This window comes from Coturnix japonica, chromosome 23, assembly GCF_001577835.2.
Source record: "Coturnix japonica isolate 7356 chromosome 23, Coturnix japonica 2.1, whole genome shotgun sequence".
NCBI lineage: Eukaryota > Metazoa > Chordata > Aves > Galliformes > Phasianidae > Coturnix > Coturnix japonica.
The window spans coordinates 1,672,317-1,694,787 of NC_029538.1; the positions used below are offsets into that span (position 1 = coordinate 1,672,317).

The 22,471-nt window shown below is 57.3% G+C and overlaps 2 protein-coding genes across 2 annotated transcripts in view; both read right to left on the reverse strand.

The window, feature by feature from the left end:
- Positions 1–1,103: 1,103 nt before the first annotated feature.
- On the reverse strand, positions 1,104–17,261 carry SLC9A1 (solute carrier family 9 member A1). Its single transcript, XM_015883617.2, has 12 exons — positions 16,837–17,261; positions 6,303–6,763; positions 5,053–5,303; positions 4,625–4,842; positions 4,162–4,364; positions 3,879–3,968; positions 3,433–3,503; positions 2,984–3,157; positions 2,773–2,881; positions 2,306–2,407; positions 1,959–2,028; positions 1,104–1,465 (listed from the first exon to the last, which is right to left on the reverse strand). The coding sequence occupies exons 1-12, from the start codon at positions 17,162–17,164 to the stop codon at positions 1,143–1,145; spliced, it is 2,400 nt and encodes a 799-aa protein (XP_015739103.1). The 5' UTR covers positions 17,165–17,261; the 3' UTR covers positions 1,104–1,142.
- Positions 17,262–21,982: 4,721 nt separating this feature from the next.
- The window catches only part of LOC116654354 (sodium/hydrogen exchanger 1-like), a 6,622-nt gene continuing 6,133 nt past the window's right edge, over positions 21,983–22,471 (reverse strand). The window contains exon 2 of the mRNA XM_032449049.1: positions 21,983–22,056. Within this exon, the coding sequence (XP_032304940.1) occupies positions 21,983–22,056 (74 nt within the window). The remainder of the gene's footprint in view (positions 22,057–22,471) is intronic.

A 22,471-nucleotide genomic window follows, 5' to 3' on the forward strand; every position in this document is an offset into this window, starting at 1 on the left:
ATACTGGTATCCCCATAGCCATACTGGTGTCCCCATAGCCATACTGGCTTCCCCCCACCCTGGCCTGGATCTCTCCCCCCACCCTGCACCAGGCACAGCTCAGTCAGGGCCCATCCCGGTGGCTGCCCACATTCCCATCTCAGTGCCATCATTTCCCAGCTGTTCATCAACCAAAAGCAGCAGCAACGTTGGGAGCACAAATGGGACCCACAGAAGGAGGGATGGAGGGGGGGGGTCCAGGAAAGAAACCCACACAAACGACACGACAAATTAACATTAATTTATTAGAATATTCATGAAAAAAAAAACCAAAAAAAACCCTCAAAACAAAAAAAAAGAGAGAGAATCTCTTCAGACGTGTTGGCGTTTTCTTGTTCTCTTTCTTCCCTTCCTATAGGATGAGATTTGTCGGTTGCTCCCCTCCTGGAAGCAGGACACGATGCCGGCGGGACGGCGAGTGGGGAATACAATCATCATCATCATCATCATCATCATCATCCGCGTGCGGAGCCGAACCCGGGGCTTCTTTGGTTAAGGAGCAGCGCTGCTTCCAACCCCCGTGTGGGGCTGAAGAAGGGGACATGCATGGGGCTGGGGGGGCTCGGCGCCCAGGAAGGGCCAGGTTTGGATATAGGACCCCCATGTGGCTATAGGATATTGAGCAACACCCCGTGTGAGCGCAGCACTGGGGTGGGTGGCCCTATGGGGAACGCAGCCATGGATATGGGGTGTTGATGCAGATCCTGGCCCCCACCTCCACGTGCTACAAGCAAAGGGAGGGGTGAAGCCGTGCAGCCCTATGGGTGCCCCCAGTTCTGCAGCCACAGCCCAGCGCCGCCCCATAGAGTCGCTGTGGGTCGGGGTCACCTCCAGCACAGCCCCACAGCACCGCCAGGCCTGGAGCACAAGGAATGCCCTCAGCCCAGGGCTGGTGTCCCCCACTGGGGCTCCATCCTGCTCCTCAATGCCAGTCCATGGTTGGCATGGGAAGAGCTGACCCCGCAGCTCCCGTCCATCCAGGACGGTCCCCCCCCTTCCCAAAGCCGCTGTGTAGTGATAGAGGAACCCGAAAGTGTGGGGGGAACAAAGAAAGAAAACCAAGAGAGAGAGAGAAACCACTGTAAGGAGCGGGCAGACCCGCACTACTGCGCCTTGGGGATGAAGGGCTCCCCTTCCTCCGGCTCCTGCTGCGGCCCCGGGTCGCTCAGGCACCGCAGCATCCGCTGGCTGCTGGGGCTGTCGCTGGTCCCCGGGGTGAAGACGTCGTCGGTGCCGGGGGAGGAAGGTTCCTTGGGCCTCATCACCAAACCCTCCTCATCCTCCTCGGGTGAGGGCGGGAGGCCGCTGCAGCCTTGGGGCACCTCGTTGGCCAGGTCCACAGACTCCGGGGACTGAGGGGAAGCCGGGTCGATGGTGATGATGGGGAGGTTCTCAGAGTCTGGTTTGGGTTCGTAGGCCAATGGGTCTGGAGGGGAAAAGAGAGGGGCACCCAGTTAATGCACTGCGGGTCTTTGGGGTCTGCACCCCCCGGCCTCACGCTGGAGCCGTTGTGAACGGCCTTTTTCTGTGCATCCCATTGGGAAGGAACAGGCCCAGCTCTGCTTGCACGGATTGCAAGGGGCGAAGCTGCCCTCTGCTGAGCAAACAGTGCTGCAGCAAGCAGCAACGCTGAGTGATGCAGCTCGGGGTCCTCTCCTGCCGCCTAGCTGCTGAACACAGGGATGCACAAGGCAGAGGGGATGGGACAGCAGGGGAGACACAGGGCAACAGAAGGGACAGGGATAGTGGAAGGATGTGGGACAGCAGAGGGATATAGGACAGCACAGGGGTATAGGACAGCACAGGGGTATAGGACAGCACAGGGATATAGGACAGCACAGGGGTACAGGACAGCACAGGGATACAGGACAGCACGACCCCTGAGTGCCAGCACACACAGTGTCTCTGTCCCATCCTACCTGAGCCGATACGAGCCCTGGACATGGTGGGAGAATCGATCTTGTTGGCTGGCACTGTCAGGTAGGCGTTCTGCAACCAGAGCACAGGGAAAGCAGCATGAGGGACTGACTGACTGCAGCCAAACGGGGTCAGCAGGGAACGCTGAGCCTCAGGGATGAGCAAGAAGCAGCAGCAGGATGCAGAGGGTAAATGCATCCTCCCAGCTGTGCTGCAAGGACTTGATCAGCGTCTGCCTTCGTGCTGCAATGAGCAGAGGGCAGGAGCAGCTGTGCTGGAGCCCCATGCAAGACAGTGGTGCCCTTGCCAGGCTGGAAGCCCCATCCAGATCCATGCCCACCCCCCTGACCTGGTAATCCGCCTCATGGATCTTCTGCCTCCTCAGCAGCATTTGGTTCCAGGCTTCTTCATAGGGGTCAGCCACCAGCGTGTGTCGGTTGTAGGATCGCAGCTGTGAAAACAGCCAAGAAAAGGAGATGGGTTGAAAAATGGAAAGGCAAAGGGAGGTTACAGCACCAGCACCAGCACCAGCACCAGCACTATTGGAGATGGGACCAAACAGCCACCCATGGGCACAGCACATCCCTTCCCTTGTGGCTCATCCCATGGGATGCCTGATGTCACCCACCACGGCCCAGGAAGGGCTCAGCCAACAAGGCAGCAACACCCAGCACCATCCCAGTGTCTCCTGGGGAGGGAACACAGACTGGGAACACACGGGGCTGAGCTCAGGATGGGCAGAGGGGCACAGCTGGTGCTGAGGGCTGCAGACTGAAGGCCATGCCAGGGAAGCAAAGGGGAAATGTGGGGCCTCACCCTCTGCCTGGTTTTCTGCAGGTTGGTGCGAAGGATTTTCCGGATCTCCTCCTCCTTGTCCTTGGACAGGGATGGGACGGTACGGTCCTCAGGCTTGGGGCTGATGTTCCTGCATGGACAGACAGCACTCAGAGTTACGGTGCCATGGCACACAGCGGGGCTGCTTGCCCTGCAGCCACCAGCAGGCAGCATGGACTGAATGGGAACTCACTGGATGGAGACAGTGGAGATGGTGGAGGGGATCTTGCCCAATCCCCCGCTCTCCACCAGCTCGATGGCCTGCTTCATCTCCATCTTGTGATAGAAAGCGATGAGCTGCGGCTCCTTGGAGCGCTCTCCTGCTATCAGGCACTTCTTCACATACTTCTTGTTGAAGCGATTCAACCTTCCCAACGACGTGGGGAGAGAAGGACAGGCAGTACATCACATCTGCCCCCAGCCCAGCACACCCGCTGCCCTGCAGATCATCTCCCTCAGGCACAGGTTGGGACCCCTCCGGAGCCAGGCAGACCCTACAGCCTCGAGTTGCTATGGGGCACCCTATAGGAGTCCCCTCCCTTTGCACACAGCAAAAACCCCAACCCCAACCCTGTGCTGCCTGTTGGCAACTCATCCCCATCCCCACCACCCCCCCAGGCCCCACCAAACAACCCTCCTCACTTGTCCTTCCAGTGGTGATGGCCGTAGTGCCCGCAGATATCCTCGATCCCCGTCAGAAGGTGATCCAGGAACTGCAAGAGAAGGCGCAGGGCATGGGCAGCTGGTGGACTGCCACCACCTCTCCCTCCCCACCCCACCCCACACTGACAAGGGGTGACGTCATTCAATGGGGTGTGACATCAGGGCTGTGGGGCCGGGGGGGCCTCGGGAGGGCGGGCTGTCCTACGTAGCTCAGGCAGAGAGGAGAGGTGTGGGTCGGAGCGGGCATCGGACGACACAGAAGGGGAGAGCCCTCGCTCCGTCCCCCCTTACCTTGGGCACCACTTAGGGGCAGCTCCCGCTCTGTGCACCCGCCTGGGTACAGCGGTGGAGGTGGCAGAAGCAGAGAAAGAAAAGGGCTAAGGCAGCGAAGAGACGCGTGCCAAGGGCCGGGAGCGCAGCGTTACCTGCGTGTGGATCTCCTCGTTGATGGAGCGTTTTGTCTCCTGCTTCTTCTTCACAGCCAGCAGATCCACCAGGGGCCGGATGGTCATGCCCTGGGGAGGGGGGCAGATGGATGTGGTGGGTGGGGGGCAACCAGCCCAGGGCATGGAGTTGAGGCTGAGTGGGCTCTAAGGTCACCTCCCACCTCAGCCCTCCCATGACTGTATGGTTCTATGAGCGGCAGCTCCTTGCTCCCAGCACATCCACACCCCCCCTTGTCTCTCTGCCCCCCCACGTGCCACCAACCTGCACGAAGACAGTGAAGAAGATGACGGTGATGATGGCCGTGAGGAACATGTCCCTCATGTTAAAGTGCTCATAGTCGAGGAGGTAACAGAGGGAGAAGGCGATGGCTCCCCGCAGGCCCCCGTAGGCAATGATGAACTGATCCTTCGGTGTCAGCTTCACAATCCGGAACTTGTTGATGAACCAGGTGAGGACCAGGACGCCTGGGAAGCACATAGAGATGGTGAAGGAAGCCCCCAGACATGAAGACCCCCCCACAGAGCCCAGAGCAGTGCTGTGCCCTTTAACATGAGGGATATGTTCCCTTGGGTACACACTCATCCCAACCCCATGCCCAGCACAAACGTGGCCTCACCCCCATAAAGCCAACCACCAGCAAAGCCCAATGGCTGCAATGGAGCAGTGCTGCCCAGCCAACCCCAGTCACCCCAGCAAGGCAAACTGGGACCTGCTAAAAACCCACCTAAAACCCTGGCGATGAGGCAGAAGAGCAGCGCGCTGATGACGAAGGTCCAGTTCCAGTAGTGCTGACCAGCCACGGTGGAGACACCCAGGAAGATGAAGATGAGGGTCTCGCTCACGCTGCTCCACATCTTAAGGAAATACTTGATGGTGGTGTGGGACTTGTGGGAGATGTTGGCTTCCACGTAGGGCCGCATGACCACACCAGAGGCGATGAGCCTATGGGCAAGGTGGGGGCACTCAGTGGATGTGGGGGCAGCTCCAAGCCCTGACCCTGCAGCACGGGGCTCGTGGGACAGCAGGGGGGGCAACATTAAGGTTGGGTGTGCGCTGGCCATGCTGGGACTATCATGGAGAGCAAATACCCCAAAAGCGGGGTCCTGCGACCCCCTAAAAGTGGGGTCCTCATCCCACCCACACCCAACTCACGCCATGATGCCGGAGAGGTGGAAGATCTCAGCGGACAGGTAGGCCATGTAGCTGTAGAGGAAGACGAAGAGGGGCTCGATGACGCGGATGCTGGAGGTGAAGCGGGACGTGAAGGCAGCAATCACGCCATAAATGACGCCCACGAAGATGCCGCCCAGAGACACCACGAAGAAGCTGAAGAAACCAAGGATGATGTCGATAATGGTCACTTGCTCAAAGTTGGCAAACTCCTCAAATAGGTGATAGAGGACCTGGGAATGAGAAGGGAGAGGGGGTTTCAAACTGCCCCAATGGTAAGAGATCCCCTCACCTCCAAGGGGAAGGATCCCCTCTTGCTGTCACACAGCTGGACACACATCCAGGACAGTCCCAGCTGCCGTCCCTGGAGGGGCTTCAGGTAAGTAGGACCCAGCAAGAGACTGTTCCCAATTCCCAATGAATAAATGCTGTTTTGCAGCTGACGGGGCAGCATTGCAAGGAGCCCACCCTGGGCTGCAGCTCTGCATTCTGGATGTATTTACTGGAGAGATTTGAAAGCAGGGGAATCTGGCTTCCGAGCATCCCGCAGGGCACTGGGAGCAGTGGGAGGGCAGGGTGCCAGGCCCAGCATATCAGAGCTGCTTCCTGGGGCCCTGGGCTGGGACAGATGTGAAAGCAGAAGGCAAAAGCTTTCCTTAGGGATGGGAGCGAGGACACAGCCCTGGGCAAAAAGGGGAGAAAAGCTCCTGGGAAAAGCCCTGTGCTGGGACAGCACGTTCCTCATCACACTGAGCACAGCAGATGGGGCGTGGGAGCAGAGCCAGGGGAAAGCAATGGGCTGGGAGTGAATGTGGAGGTCAGCACTGCAGGGAGGAGGATGACGGCCCTGCCGACACCTGGACACAGCTGTTCTTTGGGGACAGCACGGACCCTGTGTGCTCCTCATTGCTGGATGAGCAGCAGGACCATGAGGGCCCCTATCCCACAGCTGGGGGGCAGTGAGGCAGCAAAGCTCCACGCTCCTCCCTGAGATGCAGGAGAGCTCTGAGCTCATTCTCCTGGCCTTCCCAACCCGCCGAGTGAAGCACATCACCTCAGAGCACCTCTGCAGTGTTTTCAGCTGCTATATTTAGTCCCTCTGCACCTGCAGAAGCATCACAGCACTGCAGCCCTGCAGCCTGCACCAGCAGCATCCCATAGATGGATTGAAGCAGCCCCAGTGCCACCCCAAAGCAAACCCCGACCCCTTGCTGCCCCCCATCCCCACTCACCACCGTGACGGCGTCGTTCAGCAGCGACTCCCCAAAGACCAGGATGTGCAGCTGCTCGTTGACGTGGATCTCCTCAAACACAGCCAGCACGGCCACAGGGTCCACAGCCGAAATGAGGCTGCCAAAGAGCAGGTTGGCCAACAGGCCGATGTGGTTGAGGCCACTGCCACCGATCTGGCACACAGCGTACATCAACCCCCCCAGGAAGAAAGCATTCCACAGCGTCCCCACCACGGCGAAGATGAGGATGGTGCCCAAGTTCTCGGTGAACTGCCTCAAGGGGAGGAAATAGCCGGCATCCAAAATGATGGGAGGGAGGAGGAAGAGGAAGAAGATGTCTGATTTAAGGATGGGGGGCTTCTCGCCCACCGCTTTGATGAGCCCGCCGACCAGGAGGCCCACCACGATGAGCAGGCAGCTCTCGGGAACCACTTTGGACACTGAGGACATGACGTGGAAGCCTGGAGAGGAGAGAGCAGAGCACACGTTGGCTATGGGAACGGAGGCTGTGGGAATGAGGGACCGCTTCCCAGCCCTTTCTGCGGCCTTTAAAACCTTCTGCTGGCCTCAGTTTCCCCTTCTACTCCTTGCTCCCAGATGTGAAGTGGAAACTGGAAGCTGGGCTGACATTCAGTGCCACTGCTGGTCCTCACAGCACAGAGGGGCTCAGTGGAGCCCCAGCCCCATGACAGCACTGGCAGCACACAGTGCTCACACAAGGTGCTGCTGGCTCCAGCTCTTCCCAACACTTACTCCATTACCTCCCATCAGACCCACACGGGGCTCACACTGTGCCCAATGGCAATGTCCCATCCTTAGGATGCCTTGGGGTCATTTCAGCCCCTCCAACCCATCCCTGTGAGAGGGCTGCAGAGACAGGGAGGGCTTCCCTGGATGGTCTCCTGGGATTTATCAAGGCACATTTGTTCCCTGGCAAAGGGATGGCTTTCCCATCAGGCACCACTGACGCCGTGTTCCATCGTTCCTTCTGGCCGTGCCATCTGCACAATGTGGACTCAAACCCTCGTCAGCCCTGCCCCATCACACTGCCATCTCTGCACCATCACACTGCCAGCTTCTGCATCTACTGCCAGCTTCTGCCCATCACACTGCCAGCTCTGAGCACCATCACAACTGCTCAGCCCTGCACCATCACACTGCCTAGCTTCTGCCCCATCACACTCCAGCCTCTGCACATTCACCTGTCATCTCTGCACCATCACACTGCCAGCTCTGCACCATCACACTGCAGCTCTGCACCATTCACACACTGCCAAGCTACTGCACCCATGCAAACACTTGGCCAAGCCCTGCCCATCAACACTGCCAGCTCCTGCTCCATCAACAACTGCCAGCCTTCTGCAACCATCAACACTGACCGAGCCCTGCACCATCACACTGCCCCAAGCTCTGCCCCCATCACACTGCCAAGCTCTGCACCATCAACACTGCCAGCTCTGCACCTATCAGACACTGCCACTCTGCCCCATCACACTGCAAGCCCTAGCACCATCACAAACCTTGGCGCTCAAGCTCTGCAAACCCATCCACACTGCCAGCCCTGACCCAATCACACTGCCAGCTCCTGCCACATCCACACTGCCAGCCCTGCACCATCACACTGCCAGCTCTGCACCATCACACTGCCAGCTCTGCACCATCACACTGCCAGCCCTGCACCATCACACTGCCAGCTCGTCCCTCCCTCCTTTGGTGCAGCACAAACATGTCTGGAAAGCAAAACGCTTCCCCCTGTGCCTCCTGGACACCAGCAGTGAGTCAGCTGCTGGCTCCCAGGATGGAGCAAACCTCCAACTGCTCCTCTGTGAGCTCGTGCTCCTCACAAGCTGAAGCTCTGGATGGGTCTGGCACAGCCCCATAGGGCTCTGGTGGCTCTGGATGGTCTCAGGTGCTGTGATGAGGGGGTAAGGAGCTTTCTATGCTGGCTTTGCTGCAGCAGCACTGGCAGAGCAAAGCATGGGGATGGCAGAGGAGCAGCCCCCCAGAGCAGGTTCCCTATAGCACATCATGCAGGGTACCACCAAGCAGAGCCCAGCCCCATCCTCCTCACTCCCACCCTATGGATATCAATCAGTGCTGCTCAAATCCTTCCTTCCTGCATGGAACAGGTCTGGAGCAACCAGCCTGACCCCATCAGGAGCTGCTCCAGGCTCCCACCATCTCTGCAGGTGCCACACATGTCAGTACAGCAGCATGGTGCACGATAATCCCTTCCCCTAGCACAGAGCTCAATGCAAATGGCACTTGGAGCACAGCTCAGCATAAGGCTCAGGATTGTGGCAGCCCTGGCCACAATCAGATGGAAAGCTACACAAGCAGCATGAAGCCCACAGCCCACCGGTGCTCACTCACAAGCGCATCCCATTGTGAATATAACACAAATGCTGATAATTAAACATCTCTCACTGCTTCCCCATGAGCCCCCAGGATCCCAGCAAATAGGAACAGTGTCGAGTTGATGTGAATTTGGTGCTTTAGGTCCCTAAAAATACACTGACATGAGCTGCATGTTAATCGTGCCTTTGATTAGCAGCTCCTCTGCTATCAAACATCTTGTGTACGCAGAGCAAGAACGGTTGGATAAACACCAACCCTGAGAGCAAACAAGGAAACGTGTGAGCTGGGGGGTTCAGCTGCTGCCCTGCAGGGTGAGCACGGGGCTGCAGTGCAGGCTGAGCTCTGGGTCAGGGCAGGGCGGTGGGACCGGCTCTGCAGCCTGCAGGTTTGCCAAGGTCAAGTGCAACCCAAGCTCCAAAGGGGGTGAAATCACTGTTGTGGGGGTTTGGGGCTGTAGGTCCCAGAGGTCCAGCCATGTGCTGGACCAGGCTGCCCTTCCCCAGGCCCTCAGTGATGGATTTGGTGCTGTGTAAACATTTACACCCAACCCAACCACCCTGGACCAGCTCCAACCTACACGCTGTTCTGTCCTTCCTCAGCTGTAACTGGGTTGGATGTGTTGGATGCTGTGCCCCATGCTATGTAAGCTCCTTCCCATGGTGTGGGCTCCTTCTCTCCCTCCTGGCCCCAGATGTGCCATATCTGAGCTGCATTCTGGCCAAGCTGCAGATGGGAAGGATACAGAGGGACGGGATTTGAGGACAGAGGGATGGGACAGGGAGGGCTGCAGCTCAAAGAGGAGATGTGAATTGCTCCATGCTGCTCCCAGCCACTTGGGAATCTCCTGAGGTAACAAGAACTGCCTGCCAATGGGGAGCAGCCATCTGCCTCCATGCACAGCCCCATCCCACCCACCCACAGATCCCCCCTTCCCATCACCCCAGTGCTGCAGTGCAGCTCTCCAGCCCGGGATCCAAGGTCAGCTTAGTCATCGCTCTGGCAGCGCTTGGTAGATGTAAAGACCTCTCCCTGAGCAGCACGAAAAGAGCGTTTTAATAACATTTTAATCAAATACTTTCCAAGAGCACTCATTTACGGTGAAAGAAAAAGCAGCCAAGCCTTTATGCACTTCTCTGCTCCCAACCCTGGGGCTGCGCTCGAGTCGGAGCCAAAGAACCCCCCCAAGACCTGAAAATCACCCATGTTGGGAAGGAGCTGTGCCTTCATGTCCACCCAGCAGGTGCCCTCCTGAAGGACAATTCCTTCCTCCTGAAGAGGAACGGAGCTGGGGGAGAACAGGGTCAGAACAGGGGTTGGGGGCAGCTCTCCAGCTGCCCAGGGTGCAGCTCAGCTGGTGAACCCCAAACCTGCAGCTCAGAGCAAGAAATGCTGCTCTGCAGGGGGAAGGGCTGTGCTGAGCAGAGGCGGCGGGGGAGGACTTTGGGTTGAGCTGTACCTGGCAGTGTCTGCTTGTTGCTCTGCACCTTTCAGGTCTGGACTCACTGGGGCCGTCCCAGTGCTATCAGCACCGCTCTTATCTCCTGCACAGCAGCACCTTGGGGTCGGTCACCTTCTCACGCCCACCTGCCTCGCTGTACACACAGGGCTGTACACACAGGGCTGTGCCAGGCAGCCATGGATCTCCTATCACCTAAACCACCTCCCATTCATTTGTTTGCAGCTTGAGGGGCAAGAAAAGGGAATAAGGGGTGATTCAGCGTGGGGGGAGCAACGTCTGTGCTCTGTTTGAGGGCAATGCGAGTGGGAAATCAGCTGTATAACAAGGGCTGGATCCCTGGCAAATAGCAACGGGTCTTAATGGCTATTGACGGCCATGGGACTGTCACCAAGGAGCTGGGGGTGTTGGTGCACATGGATATTGCCTTGTTCTGTGCTGAGCCCTGGGTGCCGAGTCACCAAAAGCAGCATCAATTAATTACGTTCCCATTCCTTGGCTTTTCTTCCTAATTAGCAGAGAGAAAATAACGAGGTTTGAGCGCAACGCTTTGTTTGATCTGGAGCAAATCATTGCGGCTCAATCTCCTCCTGCCTTGGGCAAAGCCCTAATGCACAGAGCCCTGCAGGATGCAGCACTGCCCTGGGACCCCGACAGCACTGCTGCAGTGCTGCAAAACAGGAGGAGGATGCAACAGTCCCCAGCACACCGGAGAGCTGTGAATCATCGCAGGCAGCAGGCATGTCAGCCTGCCAGGGCTGCTCCGTGCTGACAAACAAGCTGATGCAAAGCACAGAACGGCCATAACGAGGTGCAGGGATCTGTGGCTGAACCTCCCCACGTCTGCAGGGGGAACCGTATCAGCAAAGAGCATCCCTGCAGCAAAGCATGGCAATGTGCAGGCAGGAGCCTTGCGAGTTCTTTGGAGAGCAGGGAGAGGAGATGCAACAAAAGGCTCGTCCCCTGGTTTGATCTCCAAAGCACTCACAAGAAATTAACAGATCAACTGGGAGTCTTTTACAGAGCTGGTATTAATTTCCTCCCGGCTGTAAAGAGGAACGAAGAAACAAAGGGCATTAAATGCACTTGTCTGTGTCCCCCAGTGAACAGCGTGTGAGCAGCTCCACAGCTCCCAATTTCCAGCCCTATGTTTAGATAAGAGAAGCCAAGGACACTCCGCAAGGGAAGCAGATGGGAAGGAAGATCCATTTGCGAGGTCAGATGAGAGCCCTGAGGTCACCCAACCCAAGTGCCCACCCAGCAGCACCATCTCCTTGCTAACCCACAGCACCTGGGAAGGAGAACCCTATGGAGCCCTGGAACAGCACCCGACAGCTCCAGAGCTTCCAATGGGGAGGAAAAGCTGGGGGCCCCAAGCAGCAGGGCCAGGCTGCTGTACAGAGCTGTTACAAGGGGCCAAGGCAGGGTTTGGGATGCTGGAAATGCATCACGTGCCAAACTTGCTGCTGGAAAGCCCCGATAGCTCCAGGAACTATAAACCCGTTGACTCAATGACCGCAATCCTCTCCCGGGCACATTCCAGAGCCACTCCTGGATTGCAGCACCAAAGCAGGATGGCTTTGCAGCAGCTCCATGCAGTGCTTCACCCAGCCCTCACATCAGGAAGGTTCCAGCAGCAGCACTTGGGCTTTTTGAGATGGTTTTTATAAAGGAAGGGCTCCAAAAACAGCTCCAGCCCCACAGAACAGGGTCGGGAGCCAAGCAGGACTGCACACAGCTGCACTTTGCCCACTTCTTAACTGCTGCAGTGCACACAGATGGCACAAATGGATGGGAGGGCTCGGTGCGGTGCAGCACCACTGCATGCATCACCTCCTGCATGGATCACCCAGCCCAACCATCACTGTTATCCACTTGTGGGACAAAACCTTTACGAAGACACCACATTGCTCCAGAGAAGGAGATGCCTAAAACCACACTGCAACCACACAGAGCAGCATTGAACAAATGGAGGCCCTTGGAGCCTCAGGAGTGAAGCCCAAGGTGAGCAAAGCCCTCCACGCCAATCAGCCTTTGCAGGAAGAGCAGATTTCCTCGCAGGAACACGAGCAGGAAAGACAAACAAAAGCCTTTCAGGAAATAACCTGCTGGTGTCCGCTGCGATCGCAGGGAGGATGTGGCCACAATATTGCCCTGATTACTACCGGGCTTTGCCAGCTGAAACAAAGCGACTTGATTTGCAGCACACGACGGCAGCGAGTTGGGAAGAGTCAGCCTGCATCAATGCATCCGGACAGGAGCTCCCAAAGGAAACTGAGGCACGGCACAGCCTGACCTCCAGCATTGGGGTAAGGAGCTGCCTCCTGAGCTGCCCTCCTTCCCTCCCAACCTCCTTCCCTCCCCCTGCATTGGGTTGAGCCTTTGGTCACCACTGTCCCCATTAAGCCCATCCCATGGCATGGGGCCCTGCAGGTGGGTCGGGCTCCCCAAAGGCACCCAAAGCAAAGCTGCCCCATTCCCAGCGACACGCAGCAACACGTGTGTGCCTGCAATGGTTTGCATTCCGTGTCCTTGTTCCCAAGCAGAAGCATGTGAGCGCTCCTCTGCCTGAGGGAAGAGCAGAACAGAAAGGCAGGAGATTCTCACCTCTCAGTTAATACACAGATGCCGGAAAAGCAGAGGGAAATCAGAGGGTTGAGTGAGATCTCAGGCAGCACAGATGGCAGCCACACAACCTGCCTCGAGCAGCACTGAGCTCCAACACGTGGCCAAAGAAACCACTGCCGAGCTCTGCTCCATTGCTGCTCTATGGCAGAGCCACAGCGGCCCTGACCAGCAGGGATAGGTGCTGTCTGGGGATGCTCAGTGCTTTGGCAGCGCGTTCCTGATGGATTTCAGCTTTCATTGGAATAAATGAAGCCTTGGGGACCCGAAAGCGAAAAGAACAACTCAAGCATTCACAAGGCAGCTGCAGCAATTCATCACTGCTTCCTTTCATGTTCCCCCTTTCTGTACCTGCCTGCAGAGCAGCACATGGAGCGATGCTCTGAGAGCAGCCCCAGCAGCAGGGCAGCCCCTGCAGCAGTTCCATGCCATGTCTGGCCCTGCCTTGCAGATAAGGAGCTTTGCTCCCCTTGAGTTTTGGGTGGTTTCTTGCTCAGCTTTCAGCAACAGGCAAAGCAAGAACTGCCTGCCATGGCTGCTCCCCCTGAGCCAGCAAAGCAGAGGGTGAAGGCAAAGCACAGCCTTTAGATCCTTCCCCCATAAGGCAACGGGAACACAGCAAGTCTGCATTAGTCAGGGACTGTTTCAATTAATTAGCACGAGAATTTTACACTTCTATTGGCACCAGCTGCATCAGTTCTTCCAAATCCTTTCCTGTTGTTCCCAATGACAGAACAGCCACCAGCTGATACCAAAGGGAACACGTGTTGGGGGTGATCTCACCCAGCATCTACAGCCCGGAGGAGCCTGAAGGATGTGGGAATCTCACATCAAAGAGTCCCATGGACTCAGAGCACAGAGCCCAGGCCCTGCAGCTGCCCTGGTCCTCCTTCCCTCCTGCTGTGCTCACACCACGGCCCGTTTCCAGCATGGAGATGCAGGTTTTGGGGAAGCACAACTGGCTGCTTCCTCACTGTGTCACCCCCAAGCCCTGCAGGTGGCATCGCAGCATCCCCAGGTGTCACCATTTGAACCTCCCACCCACACTAAGAACCAGAGGGGGTGGCATTTGGGAAGCGCTCGGGCTCTTTAGCACCCAGCTCTGCTTGTCAGACAGCAGCTGTCAGCCTCTAAAAACGGTCCTTTGGCAACGGAAGCAGCGAATCGTGAGGGCACACAGCCCAACCTGCAGCCCCCACACTTTGCTCTGCTCCCAGCTCCTATACCAGGGAATTCCTCCATCCCTCTGCTCCAAGACAGCAGCAATGTCCCCACAGCAGCCCTGTGTCCCCCTGCAGGGTGCACGGCTCTGCCAGCACTGCTGCCCTGCAGGGATGCTCTGCCCAGGATGGGGATCCTCCTGCACAGGGACCTCAGACACAGGGACAGAGCGAGCGCTGCAAAGCAGGTTAGAGCCATTGGAGCAATGACTCAGTAATTACTTCAGGCTCCAAGCAGAACCTGAGCGCTGCGTTGGGCTCTGAATTCACGTCATTCATGAGCAAAAGGATGGCACAGCTCAGGGCCATGCAGGGACCCCACAGCACCCTGTAGGAAATAACATCCCCAGGACCCATTTGCACTACGTGGCTGCTCCCTGGAGTGGGGCTATGGAGCTGTGGGATGCAGCAGGGCTGGGCTCCATCACAGCCCAGTCCTTAAGCAGGATGGAAACGGCACCTCTGTGCTTTGTGGTTCTAAATGGCAGAGCCTGAGGAGATGGAGCTGAGCCTGAGCCCTCCCCAAGGCCAGCAGCATATAGATGGGAGCAGGGGCTGAGCAGCACAGCACCACCAGCCCCAGCCCATGGAGCAAAGGGACCACGCTGCAGCCTGCTGGCACATTGCTGCCTCATTCTTCCCCTTCCCCCCCGGCAAAGGAAAAACATTTACAACCGAACCCAACTTGCACTGTGACGGTTCTGAGACAAAGTCTGGCTGCAGTGCTCCCAGCAGCTCCAACTGATGCTGCTCCACCTCCACCAGCACAGCCAGTGCTGGGAGCTGAGTGCATGGAGCTGGGGAAGCTGCAGCAGCACTGCTGAGTCTGTCCCTCACCCCCACCCCTCTCCCACACAGCCTTAAAATACCACTTGGTGCGAAGGGAAGCGCTCAGCAGGAGCCTCCCCTTCCGTGTGGGATGAGGGGAAGCAGAAGCAGCTCGAGCCTGTGGGCCGTGGATTGGTCACACATCAGTGCTGTGCCCCCAGGAAGGGAAGGAAGCGTCCATCAGCCAGCAGCAAAAAGAAGCCACCAACCTCTGGGATGCCCCTGCACTGAGCCCCGCTGCTGTTCATGGCACACAACACTGCTGTGGTTTGGCAGGAAGCTGCTGCACTGCTGGGATAGCTGGGGGAGATGGACAACAGGAGGCACCGAGCTGCAATTAGAGCCACGCTGTTAATTCCCAGCCCACACTGTGTTTGTTCCCCTCTTTGAGGGAGCTGCCTTGCAAAGCCCTACTGGATGGGCAGGGATGGGCTCAGGGGAGATGTTTGTCCCCAACAGAACCCCTTGGGAAGTTGCAAAGCAGCTCCTCCATCAATGCAGCTCCTCCAGCAATGCAACTCCTCCATCAATGCAGCTCCTCCAGCAATGCAGCTCCTCCAGCAATGCAGCTCCTCCAGCAATGCAGCCCCTCCAGCAATGCAGCTCCTCCATCACAGCCTTGCATAACGCTTTCAGTGCAACAGGACCCAGGCTCAGCTCACAACCAGGAATAACTTCCCATAGGCACAAAGGGAAGAAGCAGCTCCACTGCTGGGCTCCACGCTGCGGCGTTGCTCACAGCCGTTGCTTTTGGCTCCTCCTTTCTCCTTCAGCTTCCGCACAGACACTCCGGATTTCATCACTCATTCTGCTCCGAGCAGGATGAAGCCAAGGCAGCGCCACAGCCCCCAGCACCCAGCAGAGGCCGCGTGGTTTGGGGATCTGGTGTTTCCTGGTGTGTGGTTCCTCTTTAGGCACCCTAAAGCCATGTAGGTTGGAGCTGCACCTCCTGCTCGGCTGCTTTGCTCTGTTCCCTCCCAGAAATGCAGTGAGCTGCTGGGGCTGGAATGTTTTCCCTTGTAAATCAAGCACGAAGGAAGGGGAAGGAAAATGGGGTTTAACCAGGCAGTGCACATGAATGGGGTGGGGTACGGCGGGGCACGGTGTGCATGGGGGTCACCTGGACCCCTCTGCGCTGAGCAGAGCAGGGGTTGGAGCACTCAGTGCACAAAGCACCGTTCCCATTAAGTCACAGCTCTCCATGAGGAACAACTGCCGTTAAACCCGATGGGAATTGAGGTGCAAAACCCACGGGAATGCAGAGCTGCTCCCATCCCTGCCCCCCTTCCAACCTGGAAAAGGGAACAGCGCAGAGAAGCCCTCGGAGCTGGGCACTGCTCACAGCCGGGGCTGCTGCACTGCATCCCTTAATGGGGTGATTCCCCCACTATCAAAGCTGGGGAAGCACTCGAGTAACCGCGGCCACTTTGTGTCCCATCATCCTGAGCCACATTGAGCTGCCCAGCGGGTTGTGCTGCAGGCAGGGATAGGAGGGAAGGGAGCACGGAGCTGTTAGAAAGGATTTCTCCAAGGTTACAAAAGGCACAAGGTGGGTTTGGAAAGGAAACAAAGCACCGAACAAAAGCTTCCTCCCCACCGGTGGAGAAAGCAAAACTAAAACGTCAGGGTGCAAGGGAGGATCCGCTGTGGGGTGGCATTAGAACCATCTGTAGGGTTGGGGGGCACTGTGCTGCTGCCAGGCCTGCGGCAAACACAAGGTCGTGGGGAGAGAGGAGGATGCCCACTGCTGCTGTGGGATGGGGGGGTTCGTGTGGGCACTGGGATGCACCGGGGGGGCTGCCCTGAGAGGACAGGGGGGCTGCAATGGGGTGTGCAGGGTTTGTGAGCCCAGGGGGTTGCATGGGGGGGTTGCAATTGGGTGCTCATAGGGCTGCAGTCAATCAGGGGGTCTCAGGGCTCACAGTGGGGATCTCAGCGGGATGCTCACAGCACCCACCCCCTGCACCCAAAGGGTCCCTCCCTCCCGGGGGTCTCCAGCCCCGCGGTGCTCCCTCCCCCCCCCCACCCCCCAGCCCCCAGCCCCTACCCATCTTCATCAGGCAGGCCAGTAGGATCCAGAGCGCGATCTCGAAGGGGATGCGGACGTGCGAGTAGTCGATGCTGAGCACGGGGAAAGCCTTGCGGGTCTTGGGGTGCCCCTCTGCCGAATGGTTGTGGTGCTGCCTGTTCAGCGGGTGAACCTCCTGCGCCGTGGCCGGGGGGGCGGCGGTGATACCCCCGGCTTTAACCCACGGCTGCTCCTCGGTGGGTTCGGGACCGTGCGAGGCGTTGGCCTGCAAACCCTGCCCGGGTAACAGCGGGCCCAGCAGCAGCAGCAGAGCCCAGGGAAGGGCTCGCAGGGCCGCGGCCCCCATGGCCGAGGGAGCCGGGGCCGCCCCGCAGAGACGCTGCGAGGAGATGGGACGGCAGCGGAACGACGGTACATCCCGGGGCGGCCGGGGGGGGACGCGGGGAGGAGGCGGAGGCGGAACGTGGAGAGCTGGGAGGGGACGGGGCGGGGTGAGACGGGGGGCACCGGGAATGGGAGGGAGGGGGGTTAAAGGGGGGATTAAAGGGGATGTAAACGGGGGTGCTGAAAGGCAGGGACAGACTGCAAAGGGTGACGGTGGGAACGGTGAAAAGCAGGGTGTAACTTTAAGGAGGGGGGTTAAAGGGGGGCAAGGGATAAAGAGGGGTGCTGAAAAGGGGCGTAAGGCTGCAGGGTGCAATGGGGATGGGAGCGGGGTGCAAAGCGGGGTGCAGGTGTTAAGGGTTGCTTAGGGTGGGAAGGGGAGGTGTGTGGTGCAAAGGGGGTATAACTTTAAGGGGGGGCAGAGGGGGGTTGGGACTAAAGGGGGGTGCTGAGAAGCAGGGAGTGACTGCAAAGGGTGCAGCAGGAATGGGAGGTGCAAAGTGGGGTGCAGCTGCAAAGTGGGGTGTTACTTTAAGGAGGGGGTAAGTGATGCAAGGACAAAGGGGGGTTGGTGAAAGGGGGGGTGCTGAAAAACAGGGTGTAACTGCAGTGGGTGCAAGGGAATGGGGGGATGAGGGGCATGGTGCAAAGCAGGGTGCAAATGCAAAGCGAGGTGCAGCGCAAAGAGCAGTGCAAGCTTTGAAGAGGAGGGGTGCAAACACAAGGTGGGATGTGCTGAAGAGCGAGGTGCAACTGCTAATGGGGGCCTGGGGTTGTACTGCAGGGTTGCACAGGGGTGAGGTGCAATGCAAAGCTGGGTGCAACTGCAGAGGGGTGCAGAGGTGCAATGCAAAGCTGGTTGTGGGGACTGTGGTTGAGCCAGAGCAAAAAGTTATGGTGAACCAGTGCAAGGAGAAGGAAGTGCAGACGTCTCGCCAGGAGCTTGCACGAATGTTATAGCAAAGGAAATAAGCAGCAAGGATGTTCTCTAGGTTGAGCTGTGCGTGATTAGTGATAAGCCCTGGGTGGAGATCTGACATGATAATGAGCAACCACCTGAGGTTAATGAGCTGGCGCTGAGCTTGCGCACGCGTGTTACGGAGCAAGTTAAGTAACAAGAAGAGAAGCAATGGGTGACGCCATGCGTGCTTAGGCTGGCACCCAGCTCTGGGTGTGCTTGCTTTGAGAGCTGTTGCCTGGCACCCAACTCTGCAAAGACCTGAAATAAAAGTTCAGCGGTGCAATTCAGCTCCGTGTGCTCGTTGGTTTTAGGGTGCTGTGCAACAAGGGGAGTGCTAAAGCAAGGGGAGGTGGGGTGCAAGGTGAGGTGCTGGGGTGCAGAGCAAAGGGATGGATGTGCAAGGTGTGCTGAGGCTGCATATGGACCAAGGGGCCATAATGCAAGGTGTGAAAGGAAGGGAGAGGAGGGGATCTGGGTGCAGGTCCATGGGGTGCTGCTGGAAGGGTGACAGCTACAGCATGACACTGTGTTATGCGGCTGCTTCACTGCAGAGAGAGAATACCTTGCTGTGGGAACTGCAGAGCACTGGGAGAGCGCAGCAGCTGCTCACAGAGGGGAACAGTGGGGTATGCAGAGCTGCTTCCAGCAAGGACACAACTGGTGGGCATTGGCTGCTATTCTGGGCCTGCACGCTGCTGTAACCCCATCTGCGCTTGGTGCCCTTCGTCCCGGTCAGCAGCACAGTGTGAGTCACCATGAAATCTGAGCAGGCTCTACTCAAAGCCCCAGGAATCGCAGGGGGTGTTTGCTCAGCTCTGCCACCCTGAGTTCTTGGCTGTGCTGAGCTCTTCCTGAGCGTCACTGCTGGGACTGGAGCTGGCGGGAGCTTTGAGCTGATTTAACAGCAAAACAGGCAACGAGCCTTTTGTTAGAGATGCACCCCCTGACCCTCAGGAAACACGTGGAGTGTTGGCACAGCAGCAGAAACACAAGAGCTTTGGGAGGTTCCATTTGCTGCTTTCCATCAGTGCGTCCCATTGATGGCAGGGCTGCAGGAAACACGACGTTTGTCCTTTGGCAGAGCTGGGCAGGAAGATGGAGCACGGAAATGGTGCTGGTGGAAATAATCAGCGCGAGCCACCCATTAATGTGAATCACCAGCGAGGTGTGTCAGTTGCTTTCTTGCAGGTCTCCGTAGGCAAATTAATCTGGTTTACTAATTAAGTGAGAAATCCGGAACGTTCCTCGTTTTGAGAGAGCTTCATTATATCTGGGGGAGAGGCCTGGCTGAGATGGCAGCAGTTCATCTGAGTCTCAACTGGAGCAGGACTGCACCAGGAGCTCACACACAACCACACGCTTGTTCAGGAGCAAACACTGGCCCTGCTTTTCTTCCATCAGCAGCTGAGAGAAGCTAAAACTGGTCCAGCGTTGCCTTGAAATAACGGGGTCTGATTCTTCCACCTCCTCACGCCTGGACTGAGCAGCACTCGTGGTGGGTTGGCACGCGCTGCCCGGCACACAGCTCTTATATGATGCAGCATTAAATGGACTGCTTGCTACTTTGCTGCTTGGCTGCGTCGTGCTGACAGAGGCCTTTCAGCTTAACTGAACCCTGGGAGTGATAGAAACTGGTACAAATTCACAACAAAGAGGAAAGATATCCCTCCTTCTCCCCCATCAAGACTTGGAGACATCCGGTTCAATCTGTAAATCAGAGTAAATCAGCCAACACTGCAGTGCTGTGGTGTTGGCTAATATCCATGTATCTGAATATCCACCAGCGCTGGTGGGCTTTGTTTCAGCCCTGAAACAAAGGGTTACCTGCAGTTCTATGGCCCAGCTGAGATGCTCTATGTGAGTCGTGGAACTTGCACAAACAGCATAACAAGGCTTTAGCTGCTCAGCCTGCAAAGGAAGAGCAATACAGCTTTAAAGATGTCCAAGCAAGCAAATGATATAAGTTCTAATGCACCAGATCTTGTTGTACCTCAGAGAGCAAAATCACACCCTGTGGATATAAGATATGCCTCCATATCCAACGTCATCAGTGTCTTCCCTGGAAAGACAAGCACGTCCCTTCCATTGCATTCCCCTCTTTCCTATAAGCAGCCTTGCAATGGTACCTGCTGGCTCTGACCCCACCTCCTCCAGGCTATGGAAGCCCACACAGCACATCACAGCCCAATGCAGGACCCTGTACATGCCTGGTGTTGCGTTGACACAAAAGCCGTGCAGAATTCAGTTCTCTTATTGATAGAGTCTGCAGCAAAGCTCTGCTCTTCCATCGTCCCTTTGATCTGAATATTTTCCAGCAGACATTATTCATCAAAAGGCAAACCTCATTTATGCTGTGCGGGGAGGTAAACCCAGACAGGCACACGAGAAGAAGGAAAGCGTTTGCTGGAGGTCTTCACAAAGAAGCCAGGACTGCAGACCTTGCAGGCTGAAGAACACATGGGCTACAAAGGACTTTTCATACACTTGTAGTCTATTTCGTTATTAAAACCAGCCTTTTCTTTCTCATCCGTGTGTTTATTTGATGATGACCAACTCAGCAGCACCAGCTCCGTGTTTACACTTTGTTCCCTCGCCCCCACTTCCAACTCACACATGGCTGAGCAAAATGGATGCACAGCTGGCTTTCCCTGATCTACCAGCACAGGAAAGTGGGAAATAAAGCACGCATGCCATTGCATTGCATTTCAGCTGCTCCATTCGAACAAATCCTGCTCCAGCTCCAGCTCTGCAGCACATCGTGCAGCTTCTCTCACAGAGCAAGGCTGGTGCATGTGAACTCCTTCAGTACAGCACGTGGTGTAAACTTAACTTTCTCATTACTTTGCTAAAGTTTCATATATGCATATATATGTGTGTGTGTGTGTGTGTGTACACCCTGCATTTCTTTTTTGGATGATCTGAGGGAGCTCTGTGTTTATTGCCAGCATTAATATTGCCAGCATTGCATTAAGTAGTGCCTTCTATCACACTTCACTTGCTTTCCCTTACGTGTTGCAGGCAGTTTTACCCCTTGCTCTCTTCAGCCCGCAGGCCCAGCAGCCCTGTACCATGGTGATGCTCTCTGAGGTGTTTATAGTCTCTGTGAGGACAACGCCTTGTTTCCATTCCCCGCAGTGCATCCAGCTCCCTGTGTGACCGCAGGCAGCTGGTTCAGGAGCAGCAGTTCCCCTCAGCTCCCATCCATGTCGTTTATCTCAGTCTCCAGCTCTGCAGCCTCCTCTGCCCCACTTTCCTCTCGGTTTCCATGTCAAGGGCACCCACAGCCCGCATTGCTCTGCATGGAGCTCCGTGTCCCCGGCAGGATGGATGGCATCTGAGAGAGGAAGATAAAGCCCGATTGCTGTTTGTTTCATTAATAGAGCCCGGCCAGACGCAAAGGCAGCAATTAATGATGTGCTGTGAGAACTGACCGCAGCTTAATAAGAAATTAATGGTTTATGAGGTGGAGGCCGATGGTTGCGGCCTGGCCTGGCCGTGTGGGGAATCCCTCCATCCCCACACCGTGTCTGCTGTGTAAAAAGGGCCTTTCTGTGCTATTAACACAACAGCGGGAGCAGCGGGGCTCTTCTCACCGAGGCAACACCGCCACCGCCCGGCTCCTTCGTGTTTTTCCCTCACTAATAACGTTGTTACTGTGGGAGCTGCTGTTTGAGCCGCTCCGAGCGCTGCCGCCGACTGCCAGGCCCACAGCGCTCCGCCGCCACTACAACTCCCGACACCCCGCCCCTCCCTTCTCCGATTGGTCGATCCCTGCCCTAAGCGCTCTCCCCTTTCCCGGTTGGCTTAGCGAGTTGTCAATCACACGGCGTCGTCGTTCGGGAAGGGCAGTATTCCCGAACTCGATTTACGCCGTTTGCGTGACGTCCAAATCGCTGCGGGTACCCGGGAGGCGGTGGCGCAGTTAGCGTGGCGCATGCGCGGAGCTGAGCGGGGCGAGCGGCTGCGGGGGGTGCTGCTGAGCCCCGTCCAGCTGAGGGGGTAAACAGGGCACGGGCCGGGGGGGCACGGCCAGGGCTGAGCATCAGGGCCCCCCCCCCCGAGCCTCCCCGAGCCCGGGACGCAGCTCCTGCCTCCTGCGGGGCCCCCGGGGCTGCCCGCTGCCTTGGGATGGAGCCTCACAACTTGCAGCGCCCGCTAGGCCGGGAGGCCTGACAGGTAACGGGCCCGGCCCGGCCCCTCCCTCAGCGTTACCCCTGTCACCGACCCCCCCCTCCATTCGTTGCTCTGTATCGCTCTGTGCTGTCAGCAGCCGCTCCCTGCCCTCAGCTCTTGGCCTATACCCCACCT